The following is a 14,875-nucleotide window of genomic DNA, read 5'->3' as shown; positions in this document are numbered from 1 at the left end:
ACTGCACACTGCTGTAACAACCTAAGATCTGGCTCCTTCTCCTGGCCATGAGGCAAATCTGCTCGGTTTTCTTCCATGAGAGCAAAAGAAACATTCTGAGGATAGCTAAAAAATAAGTCGATTTTTGGCCCAGAAAGTTCAAACAAAGGGTGTTCCCTTGTAAATGCCATAGTAAATACCCATGCAAAGTTTCCATCTCCTTGTAGTTTGTTTCTTCAAGCAAGAATGCCAGAAGATAAAGTACAAGAATTTTCCTACGTTATGACTGCTAATGCTGCATGGTTTTTTTTCACAGATTATTGCTATTAATTCCAGCCTGTTTGTTGGTTAGGGCTTCACAGAATAGTCCAGACTATAACATTCCTATTACTATTGTCAGGCTTCCCTTCAGCTCCAGTTTTTATGGTTTTATGATGGAAAAGTGCTTGCTATGTTCTGACTGTGTTCCCCCAGAAAAACTCTTACCTGGAAATACACATAGGTGGTATTAAAAACTGGGGGGAGAGAGAGAGAGAGAGAGAGGGAGGAAATGTCAGTGTGCTGGTGGAGCGCAGAAACACATACATCTACACGGGCTGAGAATACTCTAAGTCACATTAATTTAAGGGCCTATATTTATATTCTGAGTTTAATGTCTGTATAAAAACGCCTAGAGCTTTGGAGGAAAATGTTGGCCTCTTACTGTGTTTTCTCTTCCTGTCCCTCATTTCACACTTTGCCGATCTGCTGCCCTCAGAGCATCCTGTGAAGCCTACATAGGCCTGGGAACAGCAGTCTGTTAAGGCCTGCTGCAATAACTTTAGGAGACAAATCCCATGTGTCGTACAGCAGCAACAGTGTGTGTGCTCACTCTGGGGAGTCCAGGCCAGTGTAGAGGTGCTCTAGCACCTTTAAATGCAGCAGCTAACTAGTTTAAATCTTCTGCATCTTTTTTACCTCTGTGGCACAGAGGTGCCATAGGTCTCAAGACAGAGGGTATGGAAGAGGGGTTTGCCTGCAGGAATATGAAGTGCTGCAAAAGTTACTCTTTCAAGTAACTCAGTTCACAGGACTAGGTTTTTCTAAGTACAAGGGGAGTGGGAGGCTGAGTAGCCTTATTCTGAGGAGTCTTGTGTCAACACAGAACGTAAGGAATGCTTAACAAACCTCATGGTTATACACCAGAATAGCTATGTGTAGTTAAGCTGGTGTTTCTTTTGGACTTCCATTATTATCTATCTCACAGAGGCATTACTTTGTACACCTAAATATACTGTCATCCTCTAGCCCTGTTTCTGTTGTCAGCTTGGCAAAGAATATCTCCTGAAATGCAAATATTCAATTTCCCTATTCTCAGAGTCTAAGCCTTTGCCTCAACATAGTGAGGATCAAAATATGCAGTCACTTGCAAATCCCTTCACTTCAATTTTTATGTGATTGTGAATTGTAGAGGAGTAAAACACATATATAAATTTTGCTCTCTTTTATTTCTGAATGGAAATTCAAAATACAATGCCTTACAAAATACAACACCATTTTTTAAAACACAGTACTTTTGTGAGCACCCACATTCTTCCCAGTTGGCCAAAAACACTTCACAAAACTGTCCTGATGGCAGCGCAGCGGTGGTGGTTAGGTCATGGCACAGGAATACACAAAGGCAAGGACACTTGGTCTTTGTTAGTGACTCGATTTCAGCAATGGGAGTAGCCAAGCTGTATTCACGTATGACTTTTTTTAGGCGGACCAGTAGCCCGCCTTGTGCTCACAGTCCAAACCCATGAGAACAGAATTAATGTGATCACAAAAAAATTGGACTAAGAAGGAGCATGCCAGGCTCAGACACTGAGGCACCCTCTGCCAGTATCTCTTTAATGTAACAGTAGCTGAGGGCTGCCTTCAGTCCTACCTTTTCCACTACTTAGCAATGATGCTCCTTTTCGGTACTTATGCACGATAATGGCTGTCCTAGCCTAGGTGCCAGAAGAGCTTGGCCTAGAAGCAGTACTAAGCTATACTGTGGCCCCAAGAGCATGGTTTGCATGGCCCTCAGTTCTGGTTGACAAAGGATGTCTCATGCTCTGCCAACCTCAAGGATTCTGCTGTCTTCACTCTCCTGATAGCTCTTCACCATCACCAGCAGTTCTTCAGCAGCTGCCTGGGCACTTTCCATTGTGTCACAGGCAAGAAGGCAACTTGCACCCTGAGAACATGTGGGAAGCCCCTTCCTATCTTCTTGTTCCCTCACTTCTTTTTAACTACCTATCCCTCAAGATGCAGGTGATGGATTATAGCTGTTTGGTTTTTGCCTCAAGGCTGAAGCACCGACAAATTTTAAAAGTAACAAGTTCAAGGTCTGTGAATGTGACGCTTCACAAAGTTGTCTGTAACATCTTAAATTTCACTCCCAGTGATGTTAGGGATTGATTTATTCTCACTACTTTTAAGGTCATTTTGGGGAGGCCTCCTACGTTGAAATAGAAAGTGCAGTGCCTCATACATTCCTACGCCAGAGAGGTAGTTTATCATCTGTGACTTGCATCCCTCACTGGTTCACAATCTGCAAAAGTGCAAGAAATTAGCCAAGAACTTGGCTCCAACTCAGGAAAAACTGGGTTATTTTTAGACGCATTAATTATCTTGTGAACCTAACTAATTGGAATCAAGTGCTGTTTAGGAATAGATTTTCTAGCTAAAAATCAGTGGTTCAATAAACATAACTCTTAGGTCCGTTAATCAGTGATTTAATCATTATTGCTGGTTACATTTTTTTCTTGCTTCATGTTGCAGTTAAGAATGTTCCCTCCTTCTTATTCTACATCTCTGCAGGTGTAGATGGCCTTGTTTATGGCAAAAGAGCTCAGAAAAAGGGCATGCATTTAGAGAAGGTAGGACCAGAAGTGTGGCAGTCCTTTTTCTTCCCAAAACATAGAAAGGACGTCACTGCCCTTTAGAAAGAGAGCAAGTGATTCTGTTTCTTCAAGGTGGAAAAACTACCCTTGAAGCTGAGATGAAGATGGAGAAGTGGGACACAGAGCACAGTTTCACTTCGATGTACAGAGAGGCTGAGCACCTGACAGTTCTTGAAAGAATCTCACTGCTGTTTCCCTGCTCCCCTTCTGGCGGCAGCAGCAGTAGGCTATTTCATTCTAGTTTAAACAACTGCAGGTTGCTACTTTAGCACATGTTTGGTCAATACTGAGCAAGAATGGGCCTTATGAACACATGACTTACTAGCCAGTGATTCCTGCTTTATGGGAAAACTCCTGCATTGCAAAAGGTTAGGTCTTTGCAGAATGGCTAAGAGATGGATACTAGGTTATCGCTGTCTAGAGGGGGATGCAAAGGTGTTGTTCAGAAATGTTTTAATGAAAGTTCTCCACAGAAGGAAGCTTTGTTAGACTGAGGACTAAGGCTGTGTATTTGGTTGTGGTACTGCAACATAATCTTTTTTATCTTTAATCTTTTTTACTGTAGCTTTTGCAGTAGTAAAGTTTACTTTGTTGGCAGACACAGGGTTTAGTACTTAAAACACATTCCTTTAGTTCAGATCTGAGGTAGTCCTTTTGCTTGCAGCTGACAATGCTTTAGCAAGAATCAGATCTGTCCTTAAGGAATTCCTTTATGTCTTGCAAAGAAATGAGAGAGGAGAAGGACAAGGGAAAATGGGGGAAGTAAAGTGAGAAGCAGTCACTTCTCCAATGTTTCTTGAGCAAGAAGTGGTTAATAGTGAACATAGTGATGTAGTTGTTCTCTCAGTGCTTTTGCTTTCTATAAATGAGACTCTATTTTGATCTACATATTTAGATAATTTTAAAAGAATTCAGGAGATCCTGTCAGTTTCCATAAAGGTTTTGCATGAGGAATGGCGAATGGGATTTGTGGCATTTTTCACAGTAAATCACGGGTATCGGTAGTGATTCCAGGAATTAAGCAGAAACTGTAACACTGAGATTAAAACAGTTTACTGAACTCTACACAGGGATAGCTGGGCTAGTTTCACAATATGTAAAAAAATAATTGGCAAAACCACCACTTTTTATTGTCTGATTACTGGCCTGAGCCATTGCATGTGCTTCAGCTCTCTTAAGTTAACCAAAAACTGTCTGACTCCTAGCCTGGGCTGCTAAGTAAATAAACATGGAAGTAGTGACATATGTTCTCCATCTGCACAGTCATGTGCTAACTCTTCAGTGCTCAGAAACGTTACTTAATAGGAGTATAATCACTGTTGTTGAAAAGTATATTTAATGATAAAAATAAGGGATGTGGAAAAGAGGCCAAGTTTGGCACCTAATGCAGTAGTGACAGTTTATTGAGGGTCTGGCAGAAACGGCTTCACTTTCCTGTTTATAATAGCTTTTACTTGCTGCATTCCCCATCTGTGATTCAGCAACTGGAACTACTCTGGTCTGCAGAGAAAGGAAGCAGAAATAGGTATCCGGTTTTTTTTTTTCTTAATGATCCTATGCACCAACAGCTTCTGGGAGTGGGGGTGTAGGAGGCAACAGCAGAAAGGGAACGTTTCACATTAGACTAGTAAAATAATTCAGGACCATACAAGATTCTGTTAATATTTTGCCAGAGAGCAAATTCACAATTTTTGCCTGAATGAGAAGGAGAAAATCTGAGGATGTAGAGTCTTTGACTCCTCCTGGATTCCTTGTGCAACTAGCTGCTCTCAGGAAAGCCAGTTTGTTCATTCAGTTTGACCAGAGAGCCATTTTTAATTACAGTCCTAAGTCCCAAGAGTCGTTGAACACAAAACTGTTCAAGTTGCTGAGTAGCTGAACACAATGGAAATGGATCTTAAACCACCAGGCATGTTCTTCACTGCAGAAACATATCAGTGCTGTGAAGCTTGGGGTGCATGCTTTGTCAACTTCTAAACTCAAATCCATTATTTTGGTTAAAATTGCCTTTGAGGAATCCCAGGAGAAGGTGATCTGTTGAGTTAGCCATGTAACATGACAGTCTTGCTCCCTGCTTCTGGCAGAAAGTGTAGGCTATGCTCAGCAAGTGCTGGCTGATTTGTGATGATTTCAGCATGTCCCAAGAGTCGCAGGCAGTGGAGTAGATTCTGACTTCTGTCCAGTTTCCTCTGGGTGTAACACATCAGGATTTGTTAAGGAATCAATTTTTTTTCCCTAGCACCAGCTCAGACTTCTCTCTATCCAAGTAGTTCCTCTTTCCAGTTGTGGATAAAGGAGGACTATTTCTTGCTTTCCAGTGTGTGCCTCTAGCTCACGCAGAAGTTAACCAAGCAGCATATAGTACAGCCCAGATGGAGCTTTTTCACTCTTCTGATGCCATCACTTGGGATTTGGTCTAGGGATAATTTTGGCCCTTTGGGCATCTAGTAGCTGCTTATTAGTCCATTCTGTTAGGGAGGTGATGGATCAGTGGATTTGTTGGTACAATGAGGAGTAATGGAAAAGTAAGAAAAAGTATGGAGTGACTTTGCTCCCTGCATCTGATTTGAATCCCATTCTGCAAATGTGTCCTTTTCCTCGCTCTCACTTTTCCTTCTTGACCCAGAACCCTCTCTGTCAGATGAAAGGAAGAGTAGGGTTATTTGATACGTGGTACGATGGTTGGACCAGGCCTAGAGAAAACTGGGCTTCCAGTGCCTTCAGAGAAGAGAGGTACTAGATCTCTGAAACAGGTCTTTGCTTATCTGTGTGTAGCACGAACTAAACAAAATTTTGGGGTTCTTTTTAATGGAATTTGCTTTACTTCAGTCTGTCTGTATTTTTTTACAGTTTTATAAAAGCAAAAATATAACTTCACAGCAAGTATATTAAAATGGCAAATAAGTGCACCTAGGACAGGATGGTGATGTTCCTTTTCAGTGTTTATGTATTTAAATAGCAGGAAGCTATCCAGAGATCCAGGGTGCTTAGAACAGTACTATTTAGAGTAGGATGTGCTGTCACATCAGCAGTGATCAAGGTTTACTGAGGAATGTGTGTCTGTGATTATGGTGAAGGCCACGTCCAGAGAACCCTACTATATAGTAGTTCTGCTCTGAGCAAAGCAATTTCAGAATTTATTTGATTTCCCCTTTTAAGTAAGTGTCTGATTGTGTGTGAAATTTTGGACACAAAACCTTCACTTGCACAGAAATAAATTCATAAATAATCTCTATTTGCATGGCAAACTTTACACAGTCAATTAAGTTAATTTCCCAGAAAGATCTTTTTGTAGTTTTGGAATTTGTTGTACACTTTTAGCACGATACATTTTAGAAATATGCAGGAGCATGAGGACATAAACCAGTATCCAAGCTCTAAAAATCAAAAGTGCTGGCATGAGCTGATATCCATAGCTAATAGGCATGTTAATGTTTGCTTTGGGTACTCCCTCCAAATGTATCATCAAGGCTAGATTTGATGTCTATGCAAACAGCAAATCTCTAAACACTGTCTAAAATGCCACTGAGGTTTAAACCAAAAGAGCTTCATTTCAATACATGAATGCCATTTCTGTGTACACAAATTTCACAAGTTGTCAGGATATATCTTGTGAACTTGTATCTTGAATGAAGCATGGGTAGGGTCTTTTTAAGTTACAGTACAGTACATGGAATCAGGATTTTCTTTTTTTTTTATTCCTGAGTAAACCACATGCTTTGAGACAAAGAGAGAAGTTACCTTCCATAAAAGTGTATATAGTAGTCTTTATTTTTATGATTGTAAAAGATTTAGAATACTTTTCAAAGCTCTGTGTCCTTGCAACACACGTGTGGTTCAAGTATCAATCTGTTTAAGGCACTCTCCATGTTTTAAACATACAATAGTTGGTCTGCTTTTTAAAAAAGTTTTAAAACTGGGTATAAATGGATTTTCTGTATATATGCAGTACTGCTACTATTACTGAGGAGGATATTTTGCAGTGAGAATCATTGCGTAGCAGTAATCCTATCTAAATGTGCTGGCCCCAAGCCTACCCAGGAATGCTCAGCACAGTTGTGGCTCACAGCCAGACCTCCCTGTGGAAGAAGGTCCTTGTAGGCGTCCTAACTTTTACAAGCTGTAATAGCTCTTGGGCTTGTATTCTTCAGCAGGCAGATTGTTCCCCACACTGTGTGTGCTTGGGGTACTGAGATGGGATGTTCACCCAAGGGACTGCATCTACTTCCAGGCAATTTTCAAGTTCTTCTGCCCCATGGGAGAGGATCCAAGATTCTCATTTTTATCGTGAATAAATTATTTTCTGCTGAAAGTTTGTTATGACTGTTAGAAGTGCTTAAAGCTCTAGAGCTAGATCATCTCAAAGTGTCATTCTAAATGCTGCAGGCTACTTGGTAGAGGAATATTGCAGTTTTGATGTCTGTAAACTCAATTAAAAGGTTTGAGAACCCCTCCCTATGTATCAGGTATAAGTGCTAAGTGCTATCAGGTAAGAAGCTAAACTTCTTACTTGTTTCAGCCTGCTCTCTCCAGTGAGAAGAAATTTGTAAATGTGATAAAGAGATGGAGCAAAATACATCAAATAGGAACAGAGAAGACATCTAGCTTGTTAAATTGCTAATCACGTTGCTGTGAGAAGGATGCTTAAGGAATACTGACAAAGAGCAGATGGATGAGCAGGTTCAATGCTGTCTGAAATTAATGCAGAGCGCATGCTGGAGATAACAGGAGATATTAAAGAGCTGGAGAACACGCTGAGACTTAGCAGAAATCCTTCCCTGATCCCTACACTTAAAGGCAAGCTCAAGGTTTTCTTTTGCAGTCTTTGTACAAGTCATACATGTCAAATGTTTAACTAAAGCCACTTCCTTGCATACTTTTTGTAATCTTAGCATGCTCCTGGCTCATGGGTTTTTTTATGGCACCATACATGTTGCAAACTGCAAAAAGGTGGATTACAGTACCTGCCAAAGATTTAGATTTTTTTCTCCTTAGCTTTCCAAAGGCATTTCATGGGCACAAAGTGCCTGTTCTGACAAACCTACTGTATAGGACATTTAAAAAAAACACTTTCCCAAATTTAAATGTGGTAACAAAAGCTGTAACTTCTGGATGCAGTCTCTACAGTTGCAACCCAGGGTGTGGAAAGTCTTTGAGAAGCAGACTTAAATATCTTCATGTGCAGGTCCAGTGAGGTGCATTTCAGAGGCCAGGGTAATCTGTTTTTCTGCTGGCCCAAGCTGAGCATTTTTTGGCTTGTGAACACCAGGAGAGAAACCCACAACCATGGTTCGTTGTTTGGTTTAGTAGAATAGACTTGAAAATTACAGAATCCTGGGGCACATTGGTGCCCCACATTTGCAGAATAGAATAGTTACAGCAACAGCCAAGAGATATCACTTCAAAATACATGGAGAGAGCAGGGGACTGGGGAGTTTCATGCAATCGTCACTTCAATCAGTATGCCTCCCATGTTATTCCTGTTCTTCCCTTGCAGAGGCCACTCATGAACTGTGCAGCAGCAGCAGCAGAATGGGTTTTGGAGGCAGAAGGGAAAGTTAGGCAGTACTACATGCTAGTACTGCAAGACATCCCAAACTCTTTGTCTGCTGTAGCAGTAGGTGGGAAAGCGTCAGGAAGTCTCTGGCTGCTTCGTGTGGAACGGGGATCTCCATTTCCTCCGTGACACTATGCATTATCCTTGTAAAACATATTTTATTTTGCAGGCAGGCCATTGTCACAGGGAATACATAACAGCCCCTTGTTCCTAGTGCTTCTTCTAATAGGGGGTGCGCCTGGCCCTTAGGCAAATCTGATCATGTAGTACCTTGTCAGGATGAGAGTTGCAAATGTCAGGGTAGAAAGATGTAGCACATAATAATGTAGTGTAACTTCTTTGTACTTCCTTCCTTGTGAAAGTTTTTACTTCTATTTAGTAAAATAACTAAGCTTTATAGTCAGGCCCATTCATGGTGGCAAATTTAAAATGACTGATGGCAAACACAGCTACCACAGTACTTGTTTCACACACATGAAGGCCAGGGTGACATATTTTCTAATTTTTTTTTTTTTTTATGCTGTTGCCAAGGCACAAGAATCTTAGATGAAGCAAAGCAGTGGGAGAGAAAGCCCACACCTTCAGGCTGTAGTTCTCCTCCAAGGGCATAAATGTGAGTTAATTTGAGGTTTTGGTTGTCCTGTTGTGATCTATAATTCAAAGTAGTTCTAGGCACACACTGGATCTTCCACATAACTTCCAACAAATGACTAAAAGTACAAGACGGCATATGCTAGGTTGAATGCCCATGTATGTTCAGTAAATAGGTATTCATGGTATACTTTCATTCTGGGACAGATTCACCACTTCATTATGTTGAATGCGTATGCATGTACTCAGTGTCATAAAAGTAATTACAGTAGCATAAAACCAGTTTGATTATATGGAAACTAGGCTTGCTTTCCTCATCTAAGAAGTTTGGGGATTGAGTTATAAAGACTATTTATGTATTTGTGATTTGTATCAAGATGTCATTTCATTTAGGCTTTACATGTATGCGGAAAAAATGAGAATTAGAGACTACAATCATCACAATAGCAGTGTACAAATAGAGCTCAGGTTGATGCAGGAGAGAGCAGGATATTGCCTAGCTGATTCCTGCCATATCCTGCAAAAGATAAACCCTTAATCGGATCCTTCATTAGCATAAAGTGTGGAAAGAACAGCTCATGCCAGGGATTACTTAGTAAATGTAGTTAGTGAGAGAAATTATGCATTGAAGAAAATACAAAATCCCTCAAATTAAGCTTTGAAATACATGGAGTTTGAATGTCCTCCCTCTTACACTGGGATAAATGGAGAATAATTCCATTTCAGTGACTTAGATACACTAGTGTAGTTGGAGAGGAAATTGAGCTTTCCTGCTCTCCCAGGATTTTAAAAGATTTAAATTTTTAAGGCAGAATTGTTTGTCTGTAATATTTGTACTCATACATTCTGAGGAAGAATTGTGACCCTGTGTCACAGACTAGAACGCTTTGACACATGATCTCTACCTGTTTAAATCCAGACTGGAGTCTTCCTGCCATCATGTGGGTTCAATAATGGTTGGCTTAACTTTGCCAGTGGCTTTAGTATTTGCAGTTAAAAAAAAGCCAAACTGGATAATATGTGTTGAGTGTTTGATGAATCTCTGAAATATACCTGGTTTTATGTTGTTACTTTTATGGTGTTAAATTCTTCTTGCTTGAAGATTAAAATATCAAATTTGTCATTATTGTAGGCAGGCAGAGCTGAAGAATTCCTGCTGAACTTGGAAGTCTGTCCTTTGATTTCCTGGTGGACTTTCCTAACTTTCCGTGTCCATTGTTCAGCTTCAGGCAATGTCTTGACATGGGGTTATGCTGTCAATACATATGCATTGACTGCAGTGTTTTTATGTCTACCCCATGGGTCTTTGTTTCTAGCAAGCCTGTGTCATATTTCCCTTTTAGTGATTTCTTTTCTATGCACAACTTTTTTTTTTTTTTTTTATAGATAAAGGAGTAAAAAAATGTATTCATTTGGTGGCCTAAGAAGTCATCAAGCCCTGTAGTGTTCAAAACCAGAAGAGACATGCTGGATTTTCTTACATTTTTTCAGTTAGTTGTATACCCTAGGAGAGTATAACTGAGGAAGAAAATACAGGAGGCATGCTGAAGTAAGCATGCATTATTTCCTTGCATTTCTGATCAGAAGGTTATTGCACTGTCATTACCACAGACAATAGAATCTGAATGTGCATCATTGGTGAATATCTACCATTTTATGAAAGCAGGTTGATGACAATTTCAGTGTGAGCCATCTTTGTGTGCTTGGGGAGCTTGGGGCCTGTGCTTGTTTGAGTTAGCACACTAATCCCTGCTTCTAGATATCCTTTCATTCCTGTAACCAAGAGGTAATCCTTCAGTGTAACTCAGTATTCACTATTCTGGTCTCAAGAGGAGAATTACACTAAACAAAAAGCATTTTTTTGCTCATCCCCTTGCCTCTGGGCAAAGAACAACATGGTTCACATATAGGCAGTAGTTAAATCTTTTGTTAAGAAGATCATACATACAGATGTGCACATAAGCATCCTCTCTGTTTAAAGGCTGATACTGTTAAAATGGTTTCCCCATTTAAAAATTCTTGCCTTTTTTGTCATTCTTGATGGTGCTGGATTGATGCTTATTTACACTGGGGTTCATTCACACACTGTTTTGAGCCTTTTTATACCATCACATTGTTGGCAAGGGGAAGCAAGCCTTGAAAAAAAGTTTAAATTGTTTGTACAGATTAGCACTGGAGAAGATGATCTCTCCCTGCAGTCAGTTTTTGCAGGTATAGAGGGCATGTCAGTGAGTGCAGACTGGTGACTAGACTGCAGTGAAAATTTGGCACTGCGTGATTCTTGGAAGAGACCCCAGAGAGACATCGGTATGATGAGTTGTGGATGGGGCCACGTGTGCTCTTCAGATGTGCTTGCCCCTCAGGTTCTCTCTTGCCTCTGAATGCATCAGTGTGTGTAGACTTGGCCCATGCTGTAGTGCTGTCTGGAGCAGGATGGGATGGGTGTGCCATCTAGCTGGGTCAGGTATGGACAAGTCCAGTCTACAGCAGATGGCTGAAGCTCTGCTCTTCCACAGCTGATTTTGGATGGTTTTAACCTAAGCTGTCGCCAGGCTAACCTCTATGGCTGTCATGGAAGTGCACAGAGGTCAGCGTGCTTATGCTCCGTTCTTAAACCATCTCTTGGCATCACAGGATAGACTGTGTGACCTCACACACTTGGAAACAGCTCTGTAACCAAGTGTTATCTTGTGGAAATTTTGAATGTAACTTGTGTGGATTTTCATAGCTGAATACATCTAGGGAAGATGTGGGGTCAATGAGCAGTTCAGAGACTCAGGCTTAGAGAAAATTCTACATAAAAACCAAGATAGGATGTAGTTCAACTTTTTAGAAAGGCAGTGGGAAGCATTTGAAGCATACAAAAAGAATCAGGCCATTTGGGGTACTTGTCTTTCCCAGTAGAGACGTTAATAACAATTTTAACAGTATTATTTACCTCTTGCTGCTTCACTGGAAAGAGCAAATTGTAAGTGTAATTTCAGTATGAACCATTTTTGTTGAAGCCAGACTGATTCAAAGCCCTAAGCACATTGCTTGGTTTGTTGTTTAAAATGCCCATCATAGAATAGGTGATTATTTTTATCCCATAGTTCTCAAAACAGAAACAGGAAAGAGGTGCTGCTTCTTCATCTAAGGTGCGGTTGCAAGAAAGAGAGAAGTTAGGTTGGTTTTTTTGTTGTTTTGTTGGGTTTTTTAATGATACACTTCTTTTAGATGTTGTTTTATATGCCACACAGAACAGAAGAGACTAATTTACTTTTGCTGGCACATGGAGGGCAGCTTTGTCATACAGCAGGTCCCCTGTGATGCTTAACTTGCACTGTCCTGCATCCTTTTGGGTGCACTTTATCACTTTGTGCTGGATACCAATTAGTTTTAACAAGGATGCACAGAGACTTCTGCAAAGTGCCAGAGAGAAATATTTCAGAGATTTCAGAGTAATACCTCTGATACTGGACCAGTTTAGAGGTGGTCATCTGAAGCATGAGAGAATATTTCAGAGACCTAATGTCCAAGGAGGGGATTTCTGCACAGAAGAAGGGGAAAGAAGCAGTAACAGCCCAAGAGGAATATCTTGGGTGGGAAGAGCAGGTGAACACTAGGAAAGGGATTTGTTTGCAAATGCTTTTCTGAAAGTCCCAAAACAATAATGAAGAATTCCCAGCTCTAATTCTGACTGGATTTTTCTGCCCTTACTCCTTCCTGAAATGCTTTGATTGGTACTTCCATCCTTTACTGCTTAGGCATTTTCATTGTCTTTTTAAAAGTGTGTTTAAGATACAGATTTGTGAAGCCAATTTACAGCACCCAAAATCACCACTTAACTGCTAGCCACTTGGTTGCTTTCTTCAAAATAAAACTGCAAATTTTTCTGAAAATGAAACAAAAATATTCTATCTGGAAGCTATTCAAAAGGCTGTACTCCTTGTGGAAAGAGGAAATGCTAACTGTTCATATGAGTTGATTTTTTAAGGTATAATCCATAAAATTTGGCTTATGAAAGTCAATTCTCCCATGACAGATGAGGAATAAGGAGACTGGGGTTTCTTTTGTGTTTGTTTTTCGGTTTGGTTTTTTTTTTTTTTTTCACCAGTTGCTTAGAAAGCAGGAAGTTGTTTTCATTAAGAGGACAAGAGTCAGAGTACCTTAGCATCTAACTCAGAACAAACAGAGCTGGTCCAATATCTGCCAAAGAAAAGACTGATACTGCCACAATCTGTGAACTCCAGGAAATATACCTCAATAGGAGAGATTTGCTCCAGAAGCAGAGCACACCTGACTATGTAAGGAGGAAGGCACTTGAGGATGTTTATGGTTGTACGGTTCTCTATACCATCCAGAGCTGCATCAGATGGTACAAAATGTGCTGAGGGGAGGAAATCAAAGGCTGACTTGCAGTCTGCAATAGAAAGTGTGGCCATTAGGAAAATATGTAGACAGTGAAATTAATGAAATGAGAGCTTTTTTTGGCTGGGTTTCAGTGTTAATATTACATAACCTTCTCAAAATACTTCCTGAACTTTACATCAGGAGGTATGTTTTTCAGCACAAGTGTCTTTGAGTTCTGTTTCAAGTCGTAATCTAAGCAATCCATACTTCACTTTATCAGCACCTGTTGATTAGTGACTACCCTGTTTCTCACACCATCCTTGTGAAATAAATAAAGGTAATTATGGTGGTTTCTTTAAGAATAGAATTCAAGGCAGAGAGAGGTGAGACTCAGACTTACCCAACCAATCTGAAGCTCTCAGGTGAGAGGTGCCTTTTACCTATGCATTTTCCCTGCCTCTGAAGACATCTCCTGAATCTCTTTAAGGCTTGTGCATGTAGATGCACAGAGTTAAAAATATTAAATGGGATATAAATGAGTGAAAAAGCTTCAGGGAGCAGTTGCTTTGATTGATTGCTTCATTGTTTGTGGTTTGTACATTTTAGCAAGTATAGTGTGTAGATCATATATAATCATAATGTGTAAATCAAGGGCAGGGTTTTTTGCTAGCTTGTGTTAGCTTGTTACTAAGAACTTGTATGCATTAAGCTTTGGTGTAGTTTTGAATGGCAAGGATTTTGTCTGAACTAATTTTTTATACTTCTAAATCAAGAACGTCTTTGTGAGGTCAGCACAGGTTTTATCAGTGAAAATCTGGTGTGTCTTCTGGGACTGGGCTTCTTGTCAAGAAGATTAATTATGGACTTAATTTCAGTCCCCAGGCAGTCACTGGAGAGACCTCCACCGAGTTTGGTGGGCTTTAGTTCACCCCTGTAAGAACTCTACAGCACTTTAAGTGGAGAATGCTCCTGCCCTAAGTGACACTGGATGTATGAGGTAGAAAAAAAAAATGTAAAAAAGTAAAGCAAAACACCTGAAAAATTATGCTAGCTGTGAAAGGTGGATATCCTGAAGTCCTTTCTGTCATGTTTTCTTTTGCTCAACAGCATGTCCACCAGGAACATACAAGCCTGAAGGTTCACCAGGTGGAATCAGCACTTGCACCTCATGTCCTGATGAGAATCATACTTCTCCACCAGGAAGTACCTCCATTGAGGATTGTACATGCCAGGAGGGTTACCATGCTGTAGGACAAACCTGTGAAGGTAAGTGTTTCCATCCAAGAACAGAATACCCCTGGAATGCACAATGCAGTGCTGGGACAATTTTGTTATTTGTGTTTGCACTGTGAAGGACATGTCAAATTGCATGCAAGATTTTCTGTGTCATTCCAAAAGAACAAAAGTAGCAAGATGCAAGTCCAGTTGGAAATGAAAAAAATTGTTTTCCTTCAGAAGCCTATTGCAATCCAGCTAGCATCATAACTCTGTTGTCGTTGTTCGA

At 40.3% G+C, this 14,875-nt stretch overlaps 1 protein-coding gene across 3 annotated transcripts in view; it reads left to right on the top strand.

Annotated features, from left to right (window-relative positions):
* SVEP1 (sushi, von Willebrand factor type A, EGF and pentraxin domain containing 1) overlaps nucleotides 1-14,875 on the top strand; it is a 128,269-nt gene that overhangs the window by 31,930 nt on the left and 81,464 nt on the right. For all 3 annotated transcript variants that reach the window (XM_030005186.1, XM_030005184.1, XM_030005187.1), the window contains exon 4: nucleotides 14,479-14,637. In XM_030005186.1, the coding sequence (XP_029861046.1) occupies nucleotides 14,479-14,637 (159 nt within the window). The remainder of the gene's footprint in view (nucleotides 1-14,478; nucleotides 14,638-14,875) is intronic.

This window comes from Aquila chrysaetos, chromosome Z, assembly GCF_900496995.4.
Source record: "Aquila chrysaetos chrysaetos chromosome Z, bAquChr1.4, whole genome shotgun sequence".
In the NCBI taxonomy this organism is placed as follows: Eukaryota; Metazoa; Chordata; class Aves; order Accipitriformes; family Accipitridae; genus Aquila; species Aquila chrysaetos.
This window is presented reverse-complemented; position numbering and strand designations above follow the sequence as displayed.